The 22500-nt window shown below is 51.7% G+C and overlaps 2 protein-coding genes across 2 annotated transcripts in view; both read left to right on the top strand.

The window, feature by feature from the left end:
* Positions 1-8651, top strand: part of col14a1b (collagen, type XIV, alpha 1b) — a 49810-nt gene extending 41159 nt beyond the window's left edge. The window contains exons 39-47 of the mRNA XM_079749311.1: positions 360-413; positions 503-555; positions 1013-1084; positions 1615-1650; positions 1751-1817; positions 2671-2859; positions 3199-3276; positions 3830-3985; positions 6897-8651. Of these exons, the coding sequence (XP_079605437.1) occupies positions 360-413; positions 503-555; positions 1013-1084; positions 1615-1650; positions 1751-1817; positions 2671-2859; positions 3199-3276; positions 3830-3985; positions 6897-7180 (989 nt within the window). The 3' untranslated portion in view covers positions 7181-8651. The remainder of the gene's footprint in view (positions 1-359; positions 414-502; positions 556-1012; positions 1085-1614; positions 1651-1750; positions 1818-2670; positions 2860-3198; positions 3277-3829; positions 3986-6896) is intronic.
* Positions 8652-13536: 4885 nt separating this feature from the next.
* enpp2l (ectonucleotide pyrophosphatase/phosphodiesterase 2-like) overlaps positions 13537-22500 on the top strand; it is a 40094-nt gene continuing 31130 nt past the window's right edge. The window contains exons 1-7 of the mRNA XM_079749403.1: positions 13537-13668; positions 17368-17470; positions 18080-18241; positions 19258-19383; positions 19963-20023; positions 20601-20698; positions 22247-22326. Coding sequence (XP_079605529.1) covers positions 13645-13668; positions 17368-17470; positions 18080-18241; positions 19258-19383; positions 19963-20023; positions 20601-20698; positions 22247-22326 — 654 coding nt within the window. The 5' untranslated portion in view covers positions 13537-13644. The remainder of the gene's footprint in view (positions 13669-17367; positions 17471-18079; positions 18242-19257; positions 19384-19962; positions 20024-20600; positions 20699-22246; positions 22327-22500) is intronic.

The raw sequence follows: 22500 nt of genomic DNA on the forward strand, positions 1-22500 counted from the left end.
TGTGCGTGTGTGTGTCTGCGTGTGTGTGTCTGCGTGTGTGTGTCTGCGTGTCTGCGTGTGTGTGTCTGCGTGTGTGTGTGTGTGTGTCTGCGTGTGTGTGTGTGCGTGTGTGTCTGCGTGTGTGTGTGCGTGCGTGTGTGTCTGCGTGTGTGTGTGTGTGTCTGCGTGTGTGTGTGTGCGTGTGTGTGTGTGTGTGTGTGTGTGTCTGCGTATGTGTGTGCGTGTGTGTGCGTGTGTGTGTGTGTGTGTGTGTCTGCGTGTGTGTGTGTGCGTGTGTGTGTCTGCGTGTGTGTGTCTGCGTGTGTGTGTGTGTGTGTGGTGCGTGTCTGCGTGTGTGTGTGTGTGTGTGTGCCCTCCAGGGGGTCCCCGGGTCGCCGGGCGCCACGGGGAGAGAGGGTCAGTCCGGACCGAGGGTGAGTCCTCCGCCGTGACATCACTTCCTGCTCTTTGTCCCTGTGAGCCAAGTCTGTGTGAATAAAGTTGGGGTTGACTGTCGCTGCAGGGACTGGCAGGGAAGGACGGACCGACGGACGACACGGACCCCCGGGACCCATCGTGAGGACCGCCTCCCTCCCTCCCTCTCTCTCTCTCTCTCTCTCTCTGTCTCTCTCTCTCTGTCTCTCTCTCTCTCTGTCTCTCTCTCTCTCTTTCTCCCTCTCTCTGTCCCTCTCTTTCTCCCTCTCTCTCTGTCTCTCTCTCTCTCTCTCTCTTTCTCCCTCTCTCTGTCTCTCTCTTTCTCCCTCCCTCCCTCTCTCTCTCTCTCTCTCTCTCTCTTTCTCCCTCTCTCTGTCTCTCTTTCTCTCTCTCTCTCTGTCTCTCTCTCTCTCTCTCTTTCTCCCTCTCTCTGTCTCTCTCTCTTTCTCCCCTCTCTCTCTGTCTCTCTCTCTCTCTCTCCCTCTCTCTCTTCTGTCTGCTTCATTTTTTATACCAACAAGAATAAAGATGTTGCCTTAACTTTGGAATTGTTTATTCATCCTCCTCCTCTCCTCCTCCTCCTCCTCTCCCCCTCCAGGGTGGTCCGGGGAACCAAGGGGCTCCAGGTAATACCGGAAGTCCTGGAAAACAAGGAGACCTCGGACCCCCGGTGAGACGCACTCACTGGGCACTCTTTTAACGGTCAGAACGCAAGTGAGGAGCGCGAAACGCATATAGCTTTGTGGGCTGACCTCTGGCGCTGTTGCTGTTATACCGGCGGATGAAGGCCCAATCCCATTTCTACCCCTTACCCCTTCCCCTTAACCCCTCCCCCTCGAAGGGGGAGGGGTAAGGGGAAGGGGTAAGGGGTAGAAATGGGATTGGGCGACTCTTGCGCCCGACGCAAATCTAAAAGGGGTTGGTCTGAATAGGTGTGCTTTGGGCGTAACGTGCAGTAAGCCAATGAGAGCTCCGACAGCGGGCGTGGTCGCGGTCTACGCTGAGACAGACGCATGACCACGTGAATTTCAGACTTCAAATGCTCAGTTTATGGACAAGTAATATGGCCTGATTCACACATGGAATAGCGTTTCTCCTACAACTTCAGAAACACTGAGTCGTCATGTATTATGACACACACACACCACACGACTTCCTGTTTGTTCTGAACGTGGACCAATAGGCTGCTCTGTGTTGCAGGGGCCTCCCGGGACACGGGGGGAGAAGGGGGAACGGGTACGTAGAACCAGAGAGAACCACACGGAACCACACACACACACACACACTCACTGAGAAGGTGTGTGTCTCTGTGTGTGTCTTTGTGTTGTGTGTGTAGGGAGACCTCCAGTCCTCAGCGTCAGTTCAGTCCATCGCCAGGCAGGTGTGTGAGCAGCTGATCCAGAGTGAGTAGTCTGTCTGTCTGTCTGCCTGTCTGTCTGTCTGTCCTGCCTGCCTGTCTGTCTGGTCTGTCTGCCTGCCTGTCTGTCTATCTGTCTGCCTGTGTCTGTCTGTCTGTCTGTCTGCCTGTCTGTCTGTCTGTCTGCCTGCCTGCCTGTCTGTCTGTCTGTCTGTCTGTCTGTCTGCCTGTGTCTGTCTGTCTGTCTGCCTTTCTGTCTGTCTGTCTGTCTGTCTGCCTGTCTGTCTGTCTGTGCCTGTCTGCCTGCCTGCCTGTCTGTCTTACCATCATTCATTTTGAATTCAATTCAGTTGAGTTCAAATCCAAAAAGCTTTATTGGCGTTAGAAACAAATATTAACTTTTATCATTAACCAAAGCAGTTGAAATATTAGGTCCAAATGTTAACCATAAGCTCCTCCCCTCCCCCTCCCCTCCTCCTCTCCCCTCTCCTCCCCCACCCTCCTCCCCCTCCCCCCTCCTCCCTCCCCCCTCCCACCATCTCTATCCTCCCTCCTCCCCCCTCCCCCCCTCCTCTCCCCTCACCCCCCCCTCCCACCATTCTCTATCCCCCCCTCCCCCTCTCCTCCTCCCCCCCCTCCCTCCCTCCCCCCTCCCCTCCCTCCCCCTCTCCTCCCCCCCCTCCCCCTCCCCTCCTCTCTCCTCCCCCTCCCCCCCCTCCCCCTCCCCCCCTCCCTCCCCCTCCTCCCCCTCCCTCCCCCTCCCCCTCCTCCCCTCTCCTCCCTCTCCCCTCCCTCCCTCCCTCCCCTCCCCTCCTCCCCCTCCCCCCTCCTCCTCCCCCCCTTCCCCCCCCCTCCTCCCCCTCCCTCCTCCCCCTCCCTCCCCCCCTCCCCCTCCCCAGACCACCTGGCCCGTTACAGCTCCATCCTGAACCAGGTGCCCAGCCAGCCGGTGGCGGTGCGCAGCGTCCCGGGCCCCCCCGGGGAGCCCGGCCGGTCCGGGGCCCCGGGGCCGCAGGGGGAGCAGGGCCCCGGGGGCCGGCCCGGGTTCCCAGGGTCCAACGGGGAGAACGGCCTCCCGGGGGCCAGAGGTACACAACTACACACTACACAATGACACAACTATACACACTATACACACTACGCAATTACACAACTACACAATACACAATGACACGACTATACACATTGCACAGCGACACGAATAAACACAACAGACTTTACTACACACTACAGATCTACACACAACTACACACTACACAACTACACAACTAAACGCTACAAAATTACATAACCATCTAACTACACGCGACACAAATACAAAAACATATCACACATAACACACACCTCCCATTACACAACTCAACGACAGAGCAGAGCTAACACTTGTGTGCGTTTGTGTGTGTGTGTGTGTGTGTGTGTGTGTCCAGGTGATGCTGGAGAGAAGGGAGAGAAGGGGTCTCAAGGTGTTGGGATCCAAGGACCAAGAGGAACCGCAGGACCTCCTGGTAATGAGCCAATCAGAGACCTCCTGGTAATGACCCAATCAGAGACCCCCTGGTAATGACCCAATCAGAGACCTCCTGGTAATGAGCCAATCAGAGACCTCCTGGTAATGAGCCATTCAGAGACCCCCTGGTAATGAGCCAATCAGAGACCCCCTGGTAATGAGCCAATCAGAGACCCCCTGGTAATGAGCCAATCAGAGACCCCCTGGTAATGAGCCAATCAGAGACCCCCTGGTAATGAGCCAATCAGAGACCTCCTGGTAATGAGCCAATCAGAGAGCTCCTGGTAACGTAGCCAATCAGAGACCTCCTGGTAATGAACCAATCAGAGACCTCCTGGTAGTGAGCCAATCAGAGACCTCCTGGTAGTGAGCCAATCAGAGACCTCCTGGTAATGTAGCCAATCAGAGAGCTCCTGGTAACGTAGCCAATCAGAGAGCTCCTGGTAACGTAGCCAATCAGAGACCACCTAGTAATTCAGCCAATTAGAGAGCTCTTGGTAATGCAGCCAATCAGAGACCAGCCCCCCCTAACGACCGTCTCTCTACCCTAGGTTCCCCTGGGCAGGGCAGGACGGGCAGCCAGGGTTCGAGCGGGCGTCCTGGTAACCCCGGCCCTCCAGGCCGGTCGGGGGTCCCTGGCTCGGTGGGGCCCTCAGGTCCCCCAGGGTACTGCGACCAGAACGCCTGCATGGGCTACAACGTAGGAGGTACGTACCCCAACCCAACCAGGGTATAGAACCCTCAGCCTGCTGTCATCAACCAGGGCAAAGAACCATAACCTGCTGTCATCAACCAGGGCATAGAACCATAACCTGCTGTCATCAACCAGGGCATAGAACCATAACCTGCTGTCATCAACCAGGGCATAGAACCATAACCTGCTGTTATCAACCAGGGCATAGAACCATAACCTGCTGTCATCAACCAGGGCATAGAACCATAACCTGCTGTCATCAACCAGGGCATAGAACCATAACCTGCTGTTATCAACCAGGGCATAGAACCATAACCTGCTGTTATCAACCAGGGCATAGAACCATAACCTGCTGTTATCAACCAGGGCATGGAACCATAACCTGCTGTTATCAACCAGGGTATGGAACCATAACCTGCTGTTATCAACCAGGGCATGGAACCATAACCTGCTGTTATCAACCAGGGCATAGAACCATAACCTGCTGTTATCAACCAGGGTATAGAACCATCACCCTGCTCAGTCTAGATATGATGAGTCATTAAAGGCCAGAGGAATAGAACCATCACCCTACTTGCTGACAGACCATGTGACTGTTGTTGGTGTCCTGAATCTTATGGATTCTCCTCTGCATGAGAATCTGTGAGAGGTTGGGTTCTGATCTGTGAGGGGTTGGGTTCTGATCTCCAGAAGACAGATTAATCCCAGCACATCACAGCCCTAACTACCACCATCTCTAAACGATGATTTAACGATGGAGCAAATGTAAGGAAATCTGAGAAATCTGATTTCAAAATGTGGTAAATGTTAGGCACTGCAAGTTGAATGACACAGCAATGCTATATCTTTGTGTTAGCTAACATGCCATGTCATTGTTTAGCAAACATGCTATATTGTCATGTTAGCAAACATGCCATGTCATCGTTTAGCAAACATGCTATATTGTCATGTTAGCAAACATGCCATGTCATCATTTAGCAAACATGCTATGTATGTCAATGCTATGTAATCAATGCTAGCTCATGTTAGCAAACATTCTTTACTGTTAATGACTATGAGGCACATTTGCTGACATGACTGTTTTTCATGAAAACAAACCTGCTTTAGCCTCATGTTAGCCCTCATGCTATAGCCTCATGTTAGCCAACATGCTATAGCCTCATGTTAGCCAACATGCTATAGCCTCATGTTAGCCAACATGCTATAGCATCATGTTAGCCAACATGCTATAGCCTCATGTGAGCCAACATGCTATAGCATCATGTTAGCCAACATGCTATAGCCTCATTTTAGCCAACATGCTATAGCATCATGTTAGCCAACATGCTATAGCCTCATGTTAGCCAACATACTATAGCCTCATGTTAGCCAAAATGCTATAGCCTCATTTTAGCCAACATGCTATAGCCTCATGTTAGCCAACATACTATAGCCTCATGTTAGCCAACATGCAGGTCCAGGGTCAGGTCCCGGCTGGGTGGGTCAGGTCCCGGCTGGGTGTGTCAGGCGGTTTGAACCCAGAACCCTTTGGCTCCAAGTTGAACGATGGCACGGCACGGCTACCATGGCAACGTACTGGACGTCGTTACCGTGGAGACACCTTCATAACGGGGATTTTCTTAAGGGGTCAATATTTCTCTTCCGATTCTAAATGTGATTGACATTGAGGGTCCCCCATGCAGGGTTTCGACACACGTTCTCAGATAGCGGGCTGCTCCTTGTTTTGAATCGTGCATGAGTTCATGACCACATCGCATGCATGTGGTGGTTGTCACTGTGATTTACCTCGACAAAACTGACACCTGTTAGCGCACCTGTTAACGGATGCTTGCTAGCTAGACCCCAGCATGCTCTACCAGTGGGTCTCTCTGCATGTTGGAGACTCCTGCTCCTCTCCTCTCCTCTCTACTCACCCAAACCCAACCGCTGTCCCATGTCTGCCCCCCAGCTAGCTACGCACAGTACAGACTGTCAAACACAGTACTGACAGCCTAGACACAATACTGACCGTCTAGACATAGTACTGACTGCCTAGACATAGCACTGACCGTCTAGACAGAGTACTGACCGTCTAGACACAGTACTGACCGTCTGAACACAGTACTGACCGCCTAGACACAGTACTGACTGGGTAAACACACTAAAGCTCACATGTAATATACTGTTAAGCCCCAGCTAGTGCCTGTACACCCCATAATATTACCTTTTCTCACACTTGATGCTAACCATGGTAACTTTTGTCCTCTGTATTTTCTCAATCTTTCCTCGTTATCCTTCCTGCTCATGCCCCGCCCGCTGCCCGCTGCCCAATCAAAACCCCCGATCCAAACGCTGCACCCTGACGTGAACTGGGGGCCTTTTGTGGCCTGGGTTCTGACTGACCTGCCGGTTACCTGGTTACCTGGTTACCTGGTTACCTGATTGTCTGGTTACCTCGTTGTCTGGTTAACTGGTTACCTCGTTGTCTGGTTACCTGTCTGGTTGCCTGGTGATCTGGTAACCTGTCTGGTTCCCTGGTGGCCTGGTTACCTGTCTGGTTGCCTGGTGACCTGGTTGCCTGGTGACCTGGTTACCTGTCTGGTTGCCTGGTGACCTGGTTACCTGTCTGGTTGCCTGGTGACCTGGTTACCTGTCTGGTTGCCTGGCGTCCTGGTTACCTGTCTGGTTGCCTGGCGTCCTGGTTGCCTGTCTGGTTGCCTGGCGTCCTGGTTACCTGTCTGGTTGCCTGGTGACCTGGTTACCTGTCTGGTTGCCTGGCGTCCTGGTTACCTGTCTGGTTGCCTGGCGACCTGGTTGCCTGGCGTCCTGGTTACCTGTCTGGTTGCCTGGCGTCCTGGTTGCCGTGGCAGCTGGCGGGGGGCCATGGCGTCCAGACCCGGAGGGGGGCGAGGAGGAGCTGTCTGACTCCGCTGATGTCCCTGCAGTCCAGCTCCCCTCCAGCTCCTTCCAGAACTACGAGGAGGCGGACGTGGAGGACCCCTACCGCTACGGGGGGGGCTACCCCTCTGAGTACTACCAGCCCAACTACCCCGCCCCACGGCCGGTCGCCCCCGACGACCCCTCCGAGGTCCACCGCTCGGCCCGCAGCCTGACTGCAGGAGCAGCAGGAGGCGCAGGGCGGAGGGAGGAGGAGGTGCAGAAGGCGGTCAGGAGCTCTCTGACAGAGAGGCTGAGGAGGGGCGCCCAGAAGGGTCCCGGGACTAAATGATGGAGGAGGAGGAGGAGGAGGAGGATGTGATTGGCTATCGGTCAGCGTATGGGACCATCTGAACCGGAGCCTGGCCCTGGGGCCACACCCCCTGGGGCCCTTCCCCTGAGGCCACACCCCCTGGGAGCCCATGTCCCTTGGGCAACACCCCTTGGGCCACTCCTCCAGGGACAACTCTAGATATAAATTAGAATATTTTAAAATAATTAATATCGTTACAGTCGGTTGTTCTGTCTTGGCCTGCTTCAGATTTACCAAAAACGTATTTTTGTTTCGTTTGTTTTGTCTCTTTCTACAAATATCCTTATCTACACTAGTACTAGCTACTTCAACTAGTAAAGTGATAAAACCTGTACTAGTACAGTATTCGTCACCTGTACTAGTACAGGTTTTATCCACTACTACTACTACTATGATGATACCAGTACTGCTAGTTACATGTTACCAGTTCTGCTAGTTACATGTTACCAGTACTGCTAGTTACATGTTGCCAGTACTGCTAGTTACATGTTACCAGTACTGCTAGTTACATGATGATACCAGTACTACTAGTTACATGATACCATTACTACTTGTAACATGGTGATACCAGTGTGAGGGGGGCTTCTTGTTGTTACTGATACCAGCTCTTCCTAAATCTCTGATCAAGTGCCTTCCTTGTTTTGGTGGGTAACATACCAGGGCTACACCACACACACAATTCACCTCTCTCTCTCTCTCTCTCTCTCTCTCTCTCTCTCTCTCTCTCTCTCTCTCTCTCTCTCTCTCTCTCTCTCTCTCTCTCTCTCTCTCTCTTGTTCTGTCTCTGTCCTTTAATTCCAACATGAAGATGTTTTAAAGTTTGGTCAGCAAAAACTTAAATTGAATCTTTTGACAATTCAATATCTAGTTTTAATTGGTATTGGCTCTCCATTTAAATACAGTTTTTATTTTGAAACATATATATTATTTTTCTGTACTTTTTGTTGAAAGCAATGGTTGTTTATACATTTAGACCATGAATATTAATTAAGACTTCAGCATGTATACTTTGTACATACATGTTGACTTCTACATGTAGATAGCCAACATTTTGACTTCTACATGTACTCTTCTACATGTATACTTCTACATTTATATTTCTACATACACTTCTAACATTTACAATTCTACATGTATACTTCTATCATGTACACTTCTACATGTAGATTTCTAACATTTACACTTCTACATGTCTACCTCTAACATGTATACTTCCAACATCTAGACTTGTAACATGTATACTTCTACAGGTAGACTGGTAAAATGTAACCTACTTTACACCTACGAGCTACCATCCATGCAGACACCGGTCTTCTGCTACCCAGGCTCTGTACAGACATGTCTAAAACAAAGAACTTATTTATTCACATTCCATGTAGATTATAGAGTAAATGCGATCCTTCTACTGTGGTTAATGATGTTGTATTGGTGATAGAACTGTCTCTATCAGTAGAATACTGTTTCTATTCTTACAGCTCAGAATCAGTTCAAAATGCTAAGGTCATAAAACACACTTGGAATTCCTATGGTTGTCATGTTTCCTAAAATGGAAATACACGCACAAACACACACACACACACTGATTGGGGTAACTGGTAGGCCTCTCTCGCTCTCTCCTCTCAGCCCTCAACTTCCAATTCATTGGACAGATACGACTGACACAGAATGCAGTTAAAGATTATAGTTTTAACCGCAGATTTCAGTTATAGTTAAAGATCAGAGAACCAACGTCTGTACTTTTTCTAGGCCTGTTCTGCGATTCATGTGAACCACAGACCCCTCTGTGGGTAGAGTGCTTACCACTTCAAACAGTCTGCTACTGGTTATACTGGCGGCTGACCCGTTTCACCACAGTCTGCTACTGGTTATACTGGCTGCTGCCCAGTTCAACCAGTCTGGTATTGTTTCTACAGGCTGCTTCCCAGGTTAACCACAGTCTGCTACTGGTTATACTGGCTGCTGCCCAGTTTATCCATTCTGCTACTGGCTGAACCACTTTGTTTGTATTTATAGCCATAATCGTATAACTAGTCTAGCAATATATTATAATGTAGTAGTAAAGTAGTTATATTATAATGTATCAGTTATGGTGTAGGGTTAGTAGTATAGTAGCAATAGTATAATGTAGTAATATAGTAATACTACTAGTATAGTAATAATATTACAAAACAGAAGTCGAGTAGTATTATAATAAGGTAGAAGTAGTATAATAGTATAGTAGTATATGTAGTAGTCGTAAGGTGTAGCATTAACGCAGCAGGTCAGTCACGGGTTGTCATGTGGTTCCGGATATGAAAAGTCCCAATCATATTCTTCATAAAGGTTTTGATTACTAGCCATAATGTCGTAACCATCCCAGATATACTTACCCCGAGCCGTCATATCGTGAATCGATGGTTTATGCTCCTGTAGAAGCCACTTATAGTTTTTAGAAAAACACGTTTTATTCTCGATGTGCCGCGTCACTCCGCTAGGCCTCCTCGGAGAGACCGGATGCAGTACCCCGTCACTCCGTTAGGCCTCCTCAGAGAGACCGGATGCAGTACCCCGTCACTCCGTTAGGCGTCCTCAGAGAGGCCGGATGCAGTACCCCGTCACTCCGTTAGGCGTCCTCAGAGAGGCTGGATGCAGTACCCCGTCACTCCGTTAGGCGTCCTCAGAGAGGCCGGATGCAGTACCCCGTCACTCCGCTAGGCCTCCTCAGAGAGGCCGGATGCAGTACCCCGTCACTCCGTTAGGCGTCCTCAGAGGGGCCAGATTGCAGTACCCCGTCACTCCGCTAGGCGTCCTCAGAGAGGCCGGATGCAGTACCCTGTCACTCCGTTAGGCGTCCTCAGAGAGGCCAGATTGCAGTACCCCGTCATTCCGCTAGGCGTCCTCAGAGAGGCCGGATGCAGTACCCCGTCACTCCGTTAGGCGTCCTCAGAGAGGCCGAATGCAGTACCCCGTCACTCCGTTAGGCGTCCTCAGAGAGGCCAGATTGCAGTACCCCGTCACTCCGCTAGGCGTCCTCAGAGAGGCCGGATGCAGTACCCCGTCACTCCGTTAGGCGTCCTCAGAGAGGCCGAATGCAGTACCCCGTCACTCCGCCAGGCGTCCTCAGTGTTCCGGTGTATGGTCGGAACGGGCCACTCGTCCCCTAATAATGCTATATTTAACCTATTTAAATAATTTTTAGGGTGTCTCTATTATGACGTTTTTTAGTATTCCTAGTGCACTACTCTATTTTGATAATAATTCACTTTTTTGTAGTTTATGTTGGCAAACACGCTGTTACATTTCTGGAGCGTTATTAGCGTGTGATCCTACTTGTTCCCTTGGTAGTGTCCTATATAGCGTACAGTGTGTAGGGAGTAGGGAGTAGGGCGCGAGGCCAATGGAACCCAGCCATGATGGACTCTGATGCGGGGTTAGTCTGGTGAGTTCATACCTTAAATATAGATAACCTCAGACATATCAATATTTAATAATCAATGTGTGTGTGTCTGTGTGGTACAGTTGTGCATTGGGGGGGTTGAGTGTGTTTCTGGTCACATCCGGAAGGGCTTTGTGTGTTGGAGAGTGTGTGTGTGTGTGTGTGTGTGTGTGTGTGTGTGTCTGTGTGTATGTGTGCGTGCGTAGGTCGGTGCGTGGGTGAGTGTTTGTGTGTGTTAGTGTGTGTGTGTGTGTGTGTGTGTCTGTGCATGGGTGAGTGTGCGTGTGTGTGTGTGTGTGTGTTTGTGTGTGTGCGTAGGTCGGTGTGTGGGTGAGTGTGTGTGTGTGTGTGTGTGTTAGTGTGTGTGTGTGTGTGTGTGTGTGTGTGTGTGTGTGTGTGTGTGTGTGAGTGTGTGTGTATGTCGCTGCATGGGTGAGTGTGTGTGTGTGCGTGTGTGCGTGTGTGTTTGTGTGTGTGCGTAGGTCGGTGCGTGGGTGAGTGTTTGTGTGTGTTAGTGTGTGTGTGTGTGTGTGTGTGTCGGTGCATGGGTGAGTGTGCGTGTGTGTGTGTGTGTGTGTGTGTGTTTGTGTGTGTGCGTAGGTCGGTGTGTGGGTGAGTGTGTGTGTGTGTGTGTGTGTGTGTGTGTTTGTGTGTGTGCGTAGGTCGGTGTGTGGGTGAGTGTGTGTGTGTGTGTGTGTGTTAGTGTGTGTGTGTGTGTGTGTGTGTGTGTGTGTGTGTGTGTGTGTGAGTGTGTGTGTATGTCGCTGCATGGGTGAGTGTGTGTGTGTGCGTGTGTGTTTGTGTGTGTGCGTAGGTCGGTGCGTGGGTGAGTGCGTGTGTGTGTGTGTGTGTGTGTGTGTTTTTGTGTGTGTGTGTCTAAACAGGGCAAATATTTACAAAGTTTGTGCAGGTTGGACTGTTGTCAGTTCTTTAACTTTCTAATCTCAGGTGAACTTCAAACTCCACCGTCTCTCTATAAGACACATTCTATTACCTATACCTCTATAATACTATATACACACTCTATATCAGTATCTCTATAATACTATATACACTCTATAATCCATATCTCTATAGTACGATATACACTCTATAATCTATATCTCTATAATACGATATACATACTCTATAATCTATATCTCTATAATACTATATACACACTCTATATCTGTATCTCTATAATACTATATACACACTCTATATCTGTATCTCTATAATACTATATACACACTCTATATCTGTATCTCTATAATACGATATACACTCTATAATCTATATCTCTATAATACTATATACACACTCTATAATATATATCTCTATAATACGATATACACTCTTTATCTGTATCTCTATAATACTATATACACACTCTATAACATATATCTCTATAATACGATATACACTCTATATCTATATCTCTATAAAACTGGGAGAGGAGGAGTGAGGCAGTGAGGAGGAGGAGGAGTGAGGCGGTGGAGTAGGAGTGAGGAGGAGGAGGAGTGAGGCGGTGAGAAGGAGGAGGAGGAGGAGGAGTGAGGCGGTGAGGAAGAGGTGAAGAGTGAGGGCAGCACCTGGTCTCCAGGTGAGACTTCCTGCAGTAAGCGGTTAAGCCTAACCTCAGGGGACAGGTGCCAGCCAGCCAATCAGGTCGCTCCTTGCTAATACAGCCTAATATGCACCAGGGGCTGTGTGTGTGTGTGTGTGTGTGTGTGTGTGTGTGTGTGTGTGTGTGTGTGTGTGTGTGTGTGTGTGGTGTGTGTGTGTGTGTGTGTGTGTGCTCCATCCTTTTGATGTGAGTTCCTCTGTCTGTCTGTCTGTCTGTCTGTCTGTCTGTCTGTCTGTCTGTCTGTCTGTCTGTCTGTCTGTCTGTCTGTCTGTCTGTCTGTCTGTCTGGTCTATTTTAGTTCTGTGCATACTTTTATCCAAAGCTACTTACAGTGAATACAGAGACATGACATCAAGGATCAGGTAGGGGTTAGACGGTACAGAGACAGGTCATTAAGGAGCAGGTAGGGGTTAGACAGTACAGAGACAGGTCATTAAGGAGCAGGTAGGGGTTAGACAGTACAGAGACAGGTCATTAAGGATCAGGTAGGGGTTAGACAGTACAGAGACAGGTCATTAAGGAGCAGGTAGGGGTTAGACAGTACAGAGACAGGACATTAAGGAGCAGTTAGGGGTTAGACAGTACAGAGACAGGTCATTAAGGAGCAGGTAGGGGCTAGACAGTACAGAGACAGGTCATTAAGGAGCAGGTAGGGGTTAGACAGTAGAGAGACAGGTCATTAAGGAGCAGGTAGGGGTTAGACAGTACAGAGACAGGACATTAAGGAGCAGGTAGGGGTTGGACAGGTCATTAAGGAGCAGGTAGGGGTTAGACAGTACAGAGACAGGTCATTAAGGAGCAGGTAGGGGTTAGACAGTACAGAGAGGGGTTAGGGGTCATCTTGCTCTAGGATGTCTGAGAGACTGCGATTGTGGATTTCTTTGGTTGACTTGCAGTACAGGGAGGGGGGGTGTGTGTGTGTGTGTGTGTGGGGGGGGGGGTTGGGTAACTTTGTCTCTTTGCATTGTGACATCAGTCAATAGAACAGTCAAAGCCCCCACACACACACACACACACTCACGCACGAAATGACACGCACACACGCATGCACACAGACACACACACATGCATAAACACACACACACACACGCGCAACACACACGGATGCACGCACGCGCGCGAATGTTTTGGTCCGTCTTCATTAACGTCTCCGTCCTCAGACCCCCCGCGGGGAGCCTCGCTCCGCGCGGCGGGAGGTCGGGCCGTCGCGTGCTCTCTCCCACAGCGCCTCCGCGAGCAATACAAACAACTATAGAGGGGGGAGGGGGAGGGGGGGAGCGAGGGGGTTGGTAGGGGGGGAGAGAGAGAGACAGAGAGAAGCTGAAGCCCGCCGCGCCATTGACTCGGTCCAGAGCTGCGAGGTTCCCGTGTCTCTTGTCTCAAGCCTCGGGCGGATTGTAAACTTTGGACCGCGAAGAGAACATGCGTCATGGAGCGGAGATTCGGGTAAGGCGCTGCTCCTTCTCCTCTCCTTCTCCTTATCTTCTCCTTCTCTGTGTGTCTGTTACATTCTGTTCTTTCCCTCCGTCATTACTCTCTAAAGTTTAACCATTGCCCCGGTGATGCGGGCGCCTCGCGTCGCCGCTTCTCCCGTGGGCTCCTGGGTCGTGACGTCATCCGGTGCCCGACACGGCCTCTCACGGGGGGGGGGGGCGCGCGCGGGGGGCGGGGGGCACGGGGGCACGGGGGCACGGGTCCAGTTCGTTGCGGCGATTTGTCTTTAAAACCGATCGGTCAGTAGTGACGGACGTGTTTACCTGCTGAGGTGTGTTTCGACGTGGTGATTGGGTCCCGGGCCAGCCAATGGCGTGTTGGCTCAGCAGTGAGCTCGTGAGTGAGAGGTGGTGGTACTGGTAAGTTAGTATTACTGGTACTAACCTACTAACTACTGGTACTAACCTTCTAAGTAGTAAGTAGGGTTGTACCAGTAGTTAGTAGGTTCGTTTCTGTCCGTTCTGCCCTCTGATAGAGGAGCTCTACTGCTCAGCCTCATTGTGGAGCACCTCCTCTCCCTCCACCTCCTCTCTCCCCACCTCCTCTCCCTCCACCTCCTCTCTCCCCACCTCCTCTCCCTCCACCTCCTCTCTCCCCACCTCCTCTCTCTCCACCTCCTCTCTCCCCACCTCCTCTCCCTCCACCTCCTCTCTCCCCACCTCCTCTCTCCCCACCTCCTCTCTCCCCACCTCCTCTCCCTCCACCTCCTCTCTCCCACCTCCTCTCCTCCACCTCCTCTCTCCCCACCTCCTCTCTCTCCACCTCCTCTCCCTCCACCTCCTCTCTCTCCACCTCCTCTCTCTCCACCTCCTCTCTCCCCACCTCCTCTCCCTCCACCTCCTCTCTCCCCACCTCCTCTCCACCTCCTCTCCCTCCACCTCCTCTCTCTCCACCTCCTCTCTCTCCACCTCCTCTCCCTCCACCTCCTCTCCACCTCCTCTCCCTCCACCTCCTCTCCACCTCCTCTCCCTCCACCTCCTCTCTCTCCACCTCCTCTCCCTCCACCTCCTCTCTCCCCACCTCCTCTCTCCCCACCTCCTCTGTCTCCACCTCCTCTCTCTCCACCTCCTCTCTCCCCACCTCCTCTCTCCCCACCTCCTCTCTCTCCACCTCCTCTCCCTCCACCTCCTCTCCACCTCCTCTCCCTCCACCTCCTCTCTCTCCACCTCCTCTCCCTCCACCTCCTCTCTCCCCACCTCCTCTCTCCCCACCTCCTCTCTCTCCACCTCCTCTCCCTCCACCTCCTCTCCACCTCCTCTCCCTCCACCTCCTCTCTCTCCACCTCCTCTCCCTCCACCTCCTCTCTCCCCACCTCCTCTCTCTCCACCTCCTCTCCACCTCCTCTCTCTCCACCTCCTCTCTCCCCACCTCCTCTCCCTCCACCTCCTCTCTCCCCACCTCCTCTCTCTCCACCTCCTCTCCACCTCCTCTCTCCCCACTTCCTCTCCCTCCACCTCCTCTCTCTCCACCTCCTCTCTCTCCACCTCCTCTCTCCCCACCTCCTCTCCCTCCACCTCCTCTCTCCCCACCTCCTCTCTCTCCACCTCCTCTCCACCTCCTCTCTCTCCACCTCCTCTCTCCCCACCTCCTCTCTCCCTCCACCTCCTCTCTCTCCACCTCCTCTCTCTCCACCTCCTCTCCCTCCACCTCCTCTCCACCTCCTCTCCCTCCACCTCCTCTCCACCTCCTCTCCCTCCACCTCCTCTCTCTCCACCTCCTCTCCCTCCACCTCCTCTCTCCCCACCTCCTCTCTCCCCACCTCCTCTGTCTCCACCTCCTCTGTCTCCACCTCCTCTCTCCCCACCTCCTCTCTCCCCACCTCCTCTGTCTCCACCTCCTCTGTCTCCACCTCCTCTCTCCCCACCTCCTCTCTCTCCACCTCCTCTCCCTCCACCTCCTCTCCACCTCCTCTGTCTCCACCTCCTCTCCACCTCCTCTCCACCTCCTCTCCCTCTACCTCCTCTCTCCCCACCTCCTCTCTCTCCACCTCCTCTCTCCCCACCTCCTCTCCCTCCACCTCCTCTCTCCCCACCTCCTCTCCACCTCCTCTCTCTCCACCTCCTCTCTCCCCACCTCCTCTCGCCCACCTCCTCTCCCTCCACCTCCTCTCTCTCCACCTCCTCTCTCCCCACCTCCTCTCCCTCCACCTCCTCTCTCTCCACCTCCTCTCCCTCCACCTCCTCTCCACCTCCTCTGTCTCCACCTCCTCTCCACCTCCTCTCCCTCCACCTCCTCTCTCCCCACCTCCTCTCCCTCCACCTCCTCTCTCCCCACCTCCGCTTCCTCCACCTCCTCTCTCCCCACCTCCTCGGAGCAGGAGGAGCAGGGTGGAGGTATGAGCCAGCTGTCAGGCTCCAGGCCCCGCCCCTCCCAGGTGTCACTCAGCAGCCGGGGCCCCCTCATGACCTCTGACCCCTGGGGCCACGCCCACGGGGTCGCAACACGAATGTCAAGTTGTTCACGTGTGTGTTGAGGGTGTGTGTGTGTGTTTGTGTGGGTGTGTGTGTGTGTGTGTGATTGTGTCTGTTGAGGTTGTGTGTGTTATAAGTGTGTATGTGTATGTCCGTGTGATTGTGTGTGTGTGTTGTGTTGTGTATGTTTCTGTGTGTTATGTTGTGTATGTTACTGTGTGTTGTGTTGTTTAAGTTGTGTGTGTAATTGTGTGCTGTGTTGTGTATGTTGTGTGTTTTACTGTGTTTAGGTTGTGTGTGTGAGACTGTTGGTTTGTGTAGTTTACCGTGTGTTGTTTCGGTTGCGGTGGTGGTGTTGTGTAGTGTTTGTTGTCTGCTACAATGTAAATGTATGTAACTGAGAGTTGTGTTGTGTAGGTTGTGTTTGTTACAGTGTGTAACTGTGTGTTGTGTTGTGTAGTTTACCATGTTTTTCTGGTGCTGGTGGTGCTGTGTAGGTTGTGTGTGTTACAGTGCGTTGTGTTGTGTTGTGTTGTGTTCTGGTGAAGGTGGTGTTGTGTGTGTTACAGTGCATTGTGTTGTGTTGTGTTCTGGTGCAGGTGGTGCTGATGGTGTTGTGTGTGTTACAGTGCATTGTGTTGTGTTGTGTTCTGGTGCAGGTGATGCTGATGGTGTTGTGTGTGTTGCAGTGTGTTACAGTGCATTGTGTTGTGTTGTGTTCTGGTGCTGGTGGTGTTGTGTGTGTTACAGTGTTTTGTGTTGTGCTGCAGGTGGTGCTGATGGTGTTGTGTGTGTTACAGTGTGTTGTGTCGTGCTGCAGGTGGTGCTGGTGGTGTTGTGTGTGTTACAGTGTGTTACAGTGTGTTACAGTGTGTTTTGTCTTGCTGCAGGTGGTGCTGGTGGTGTTGTGTGTGTTACAGTGTGTTACAGTGTGTTACAGTGTGTTGTGTCGTGCTGCAGGTGGTGGTGGTGGTGTTGTGTGTGTTACAGTGTGTTACAGTGTTTTACAGTGTGTTTTGTCGTGCTGCAGGTGGTGCTGGTGGTGTTGTGTGTGTTACAGTGTGTTACAGTGTTTTACAGTGTGTTGTGTCGTGCTGCAGGTGGTGCTGGTGGTGTTGTGTGTGTTACAGTGTGTTACAGTGTGTTACAGTGTGTTGTGTCGTGCTGCAGGTGGTGGTGGTGGTGTTGTGTGTGTTACAGTGTGTTACAGTGTGTTACAGTGTGTTGTGTCGTGCTGCAGGTGGTGCTGGTGGTGCTCTGGGCCTTAGGGTGGAGCCTGGTCGGAGGTTATGTGTTCCAGGCCAGCAGACCCAGCGAAGGTGGAGGAGAGACCTCCTATAAAGGTGAGCCTTTCTGTCTGCCTGTCTGTCTGTCTGTCTGCTTGTCTGTCCGTCTTTCTGCCTGTCTCCCTGTCTGTCTGTCTGCCTGCCTGTCTTTCTGCCTGTCTCCCTGTTTGTCCGTCTGCCTGTCTGTCTGCTTGTCTGCCTGTCTGTGCCTGCTTGTCTGCCTGTCTGTGCCTGCCTGCCTGTCTGTCTGTCTGTCTGTCTGTCTGTCTGTCTGTCTGTCTGTCTGCCTGTCTCTCTTTCTGCCTGTTTCTTTCTCTCTGTTTGTCTGTAATATGATATGTTCTGATGTAACTCATTCTGTTCCCAGTCTGTATATTTACTACATGTTGCTTCACAACCTCTGCTCACAAAGCCTGTAGATCTCTCTCTGTAGGTCTCTCTATGTAGGTCTTTTTGTAGGTATCTCTCTCTCTCTGTAGGTCTCTCTGTAGGTCTCTCTCTCTCTATAGGTCTCTTTTTGTAGGTCTCTCTCTCTCTCTCTCTGTCGATCTCTCTGTAGGTCTCTCTCTCTCCGTAGGTCTCTCTCTGTCGATCTCTCCGTAGGTCTCTCTCTGTAGGTCTCTCTGTATAAACCCTGTGTCTGTTAATGAGGCAGTGTGTGTGCAGCCCCTCCCGTCCCTGACTCCCTGTGGGTGAGCTCCGCCGGGTCCTGTAAGGGGCGGTGCTTCGAGCTGGAGGAGACCCCGCCCCCTGGCTGTCGCTGTGACAACCTGTGTAAAACTTACTCCAGCTGCTGCTCCGACTTCGACGACCACTGCCTCAAGACAGGTCTGTTCACCCCTTCATCACCTCCTCATTCACCCCATTATCACCCCCTCATCATCCCTTCACAACCCCCTCATTCACCCCTTCATCACCTCCTCATTCACCCCTTCATCACCTCCTCATTCACCCCTTCATCACCTCCTCATTCACCCCTTCATCACCTCCTCATTCACCCCTTCATCACCTCCTCATTCACCCCATTATCACCCCCTCATCACCCCTTCACAACCCCCTCATTCACCCCTTCATCAACAACCTCATTCACCCCTTCATCACCTCCTCATTCACCCCTTCATCACCTCCTCATTCACCCCTTCATCACCTCCTCATTCACCCCATTATCACCCCCTCATCATCCCTTCACAACCCCCTCATTCACCCCTTCATCACCTCCTCATTCACCCCTTCATCACCTCCTCATTCACCCCTTCATCACCTCCTCATTCACCCCTTCATCACCTCCTCATTCACCCCATCATCACCTCCTCATTCACCCCTTCATCACCTCCTCATTCACCCCTTCATCACCTCCTCATTCACCCCTTCATCACCTCCTCATTCACCCCTTCACCACCTCCTCATTCACCCCTTCATCACCTCCTCATTCACCTCTTCAACACACCCTCATCACTCCTTCACAACCCCCTCATTCACCCCTTCACCACCTCCTCATTCAACCCTTCACAACCCCCTCATTCACCCCTTCACCACCTCCTCATTCACCCCTTCATCAACTCCTCATTCACCCTTTCATCACCTCCTCATTCAACCCTTCACAACCCCCATATTCACCCCTTCATCACCTCCTCATTCACCCTTTCATCACCTCCTCATTCACCCCTTCATCACCTCCTCATTCACCCTTTCATCACCTCCTCATTCACCCCTTCATCACCTCCTCATTCAACCCTTCACAACCCCCTCATCACCCCTTCACCACCTCCTCATTCACCGCTTCACCACCTCCTGACAAATGTGTCACTTCCTGCTTCCTGCGTGTCACTTCCTGCGGTGGTCAGCGGGGGGGTTTGAGTGCACAGCGGACCGCTGTGGTGAGCACCGGAATGAGGCCTACGCCTGCCATTGCTCCTCCGACTGCCTGGAGAAGAACGACTGCTGCTCCAACTACAAGGCCACCTGCCAAGGTACAGAAGACCTGCTGCTGTATTAAGTTTACACATCCTCTCTCCCTACTGTATTTAGTTTACACCTCCACTCATACTGTATTTAGTTTACACATCCTCTCTCCATACTGTATTTAGTTTACACCTCCTGTCATACTGTATTTAGTTTACACCTCCACTCATACTGTATTTAGTTTACACCTCCACTCATACTGTATTTAGTTTACATCTCCTCTCCTCCTGCTGTACTTAGTTTACACCTCCACTCATACTGTATTTAGTTTACACCTCCTCTCCTCATACTGTATTTAGTTTACACCTCCACTCATACTGTATTTAGTTTAAACCTCCAACAACAACATAAGATTAATTCATGAATGGTTCATTTTAGCTGACCAATCACCATCCTCCTCCTCCTGCTGACCATCCCTGTCCTCCTCCTCCTCCACCTCCTCCTGCTGACCCTCCCTGTCCTCCTGCTCCTCCTCCTCCTCCTCCTACTGACCCTCCCTGTCCTCCTGTTCCTCCTCCTCCTCCTCCTGCTGACCCTCCCTGCCCTCCTCCTCCTCCTCCTGCTGCTGCTCCTCCCTCCTGGTCCAGCCGAGAGCTCCTGGGTTCAGGGAGACTGTGAGGAGATCAGGAGCGCAGAATGTCCTGCAGGGTGAGTCCAGCCTCCTCTGGTCCTCTAGTGGTGAGTTAGTGGTGGGTTAGTGGTGGGTTAGTGGTGAGTTAGTGGTGGGTTAGTGGTGGGTTAATGGTGAGTTAGTGGTGGGTTAGTGGTGGGTTAGTGGTGGGTTAGTGGTGAGTTAGTGGTGGGTTAGTGGTGGGTTAATGGTGAGTTAGTGGTGGGTTAGTGGTGGGTAAATGGTGGGTTAGTGGTGAGTTAGTGGTGGGTTAGTGGTGGGTTAGTGGTGGATTAGTGGTGAGTTAGTGGTGAGTTAGTGGTGGGTTAGTGGTGGGTTAGTGGTGAGTTAGCGATGGGTTAGTGGTGCGTTACTGGTGGGTTAGTGGTGGGTTAGTGGTGGGTCGATAGTGAGTCAACAGTAGGTCAATAGTAGGTCAGAACTGAGTTAATAGTGTGTCAGTACTAAGTTAATAGTGAATTAGTTGTCTGTAGCCTAATGGTGGGTTCATTGTGAATAAATAGTGAGCTAAGGTTGGGTTCCTGTTGAGTTAATTGTGAGTCACTAGGAGTTAGTAGTGAGCTGGTAGTGATGGTGTGTGTTGTGTCCTGCCAGCTTCGTCCGGCCGCCCCTCATCATGCTGTCGGTGGACGGCTTCAGGGCGTCCTACCTCAACAAGGGGAAGACTGTCATCCCCAACATCGCTAAACTCAGTAAGCTCCCGCCGCAATGCTAGGCTGGCTCACAGCTAACCAGACGCTAGGCTAGTTCCCCCCTAAGCTAACCAGACGCTAGGCTAGTTCCCCCCAGAGCTAACCAGACGCTAGGCTAGTTCCCCCCAGAGCTAACCAGACGCTAGCTAGTTCCCCCCAGAGCTAACCAGGCGCTAGGCTAGTTCCCCCCAGAGCTAACCAGACGCTAGGCTAGTTCCCCCCTAAGCTAACCAGACGCTAGGCTAGTTCCCCCCAGAGCTAACCAGATGCTAGGCTAGTTCCCCCCTAAACTAACCAGACGCTAGGCTAGTTCCCCCCAGAGCTAACCAGACGCTAGGCTAGGTCATAGCTAGGCTGACCAGATTCTAGGGTATTAAAATGGTAGGCCAATTAGATGCTATGCTATCTTAATGCTAAGGTATCCCAGTGTTAGCCTAGCTTATCTCTCCTGTATACAGTACGTCAATAGTATGTAGTATGGACCCCAAACACTTTATCCCACGGTCATAAGTCATTAAGTATTGTATTGTGTTTTTATTACAATTTATGTCCATTGTATCATCATACCGTCATAACTGAGGCCCTACATTAACCATCTGTAAAACGAGGAGAGATATAAAGTACCAAGATTCAGCTAATTGCTATTCTCAGCATGTGATGGGATCTCCAACATTCCAGATAATTAGTGAGAGAAAGGATTTGTCGCAGTCGGTGGTCGACCGAATTCATATCAATGAACGCTTCAGGGGACGGGGTTACGGGGACCAAAACAGTCCTGTATGTCCTCCTCCCCACCTTGCTGTGTACTGGGAACCCAGGAATAACCAGCTTCATACTGGTCTTATGGTCTAACCAGCAGAATAACCAGCTTCATACTGGTCTCATGGTCTAACCAGCAGAATAACCAGCTTCAAAATGGTCTCATGGTCTCACCAGCAGAATAACCAGCTTCATACTGGTCTCATGGTGTATCCGGCAGAATAACCAGCTTCATACTGGTCTCATGGTCTAACCAGCAGAATAACCAGCTTCATACTGGTCTCATGGTCTAACCAGCAGAATAACCAGCTTCATACTGGTCTCATGGTCTCACCAGCAGAATAACCAGCTTCATACTGGTCTCATGGTCTCACCAGCACACGGTCCGTCACCCTGAGCCCGACACACGTTCTCCTGAGCAGGGGAGCAGAGAGCGCCGAGAGGGGGAACAGCTGAAACCCATTTGGACCTCCTCGCTCCCCACAGCTGGGCCCCGTTAGAGGCTGGAACACTTAATCAGAACCCGGCCCCCCCCAGCGATCAGCCTCCCCCTTCACAACCTGAAACCAAACACCGACCTGGAGCTGCTGCCGTCGTACTGCCTCGTATCTGGTCCTGGTGTTAGCACTGGTTGAGTTGAGCATCGATGCTAAGTCTGGTCCCCCTTTATTCACTGACGGAGGTTTCTGTCGGAGGCTGTTGGCGTGTTGGTGTTTATTTACTGTTGATCACGTGGATCAGGAACTCCGAGACCCTCACCTGACCCCCTCCTCCCTCGTCCCTTCTCAGGGGCCTGTGGCACCACGGCCCCCTACATGAGGCCGGTGTACCCCTCAAAGACCTTCCCCAACCTCTACACCCTCGCTACAGTAAGTACCCTTAAGACCTCCCCAACCTCTACACCCTCGCTACAGTAAGTACCCTTAAGACCTCCCCAACCTCTACACCCTTGCTAGAGTAAGTACCCTTAAGACCTCCCCTTACCGCTACACCCTCGCTACAGTAAGAACCCTTAAGACCTCCCCTTACCTCTACACCCTCGC

The sequence above is a fragment of the Pollachius pollachius genome (genome assembly GCF_949987615.1).
Source record: "Pollachius pollachius genome assembly, chromosome: 13".
NCBI classification, from domain to species: domain Eukaryota; kingdom Metazoa; phylum Chordata; class Actinopteri; order Gadiformes; family Gadidae; genus Pollachius; species Pollachius pollachius.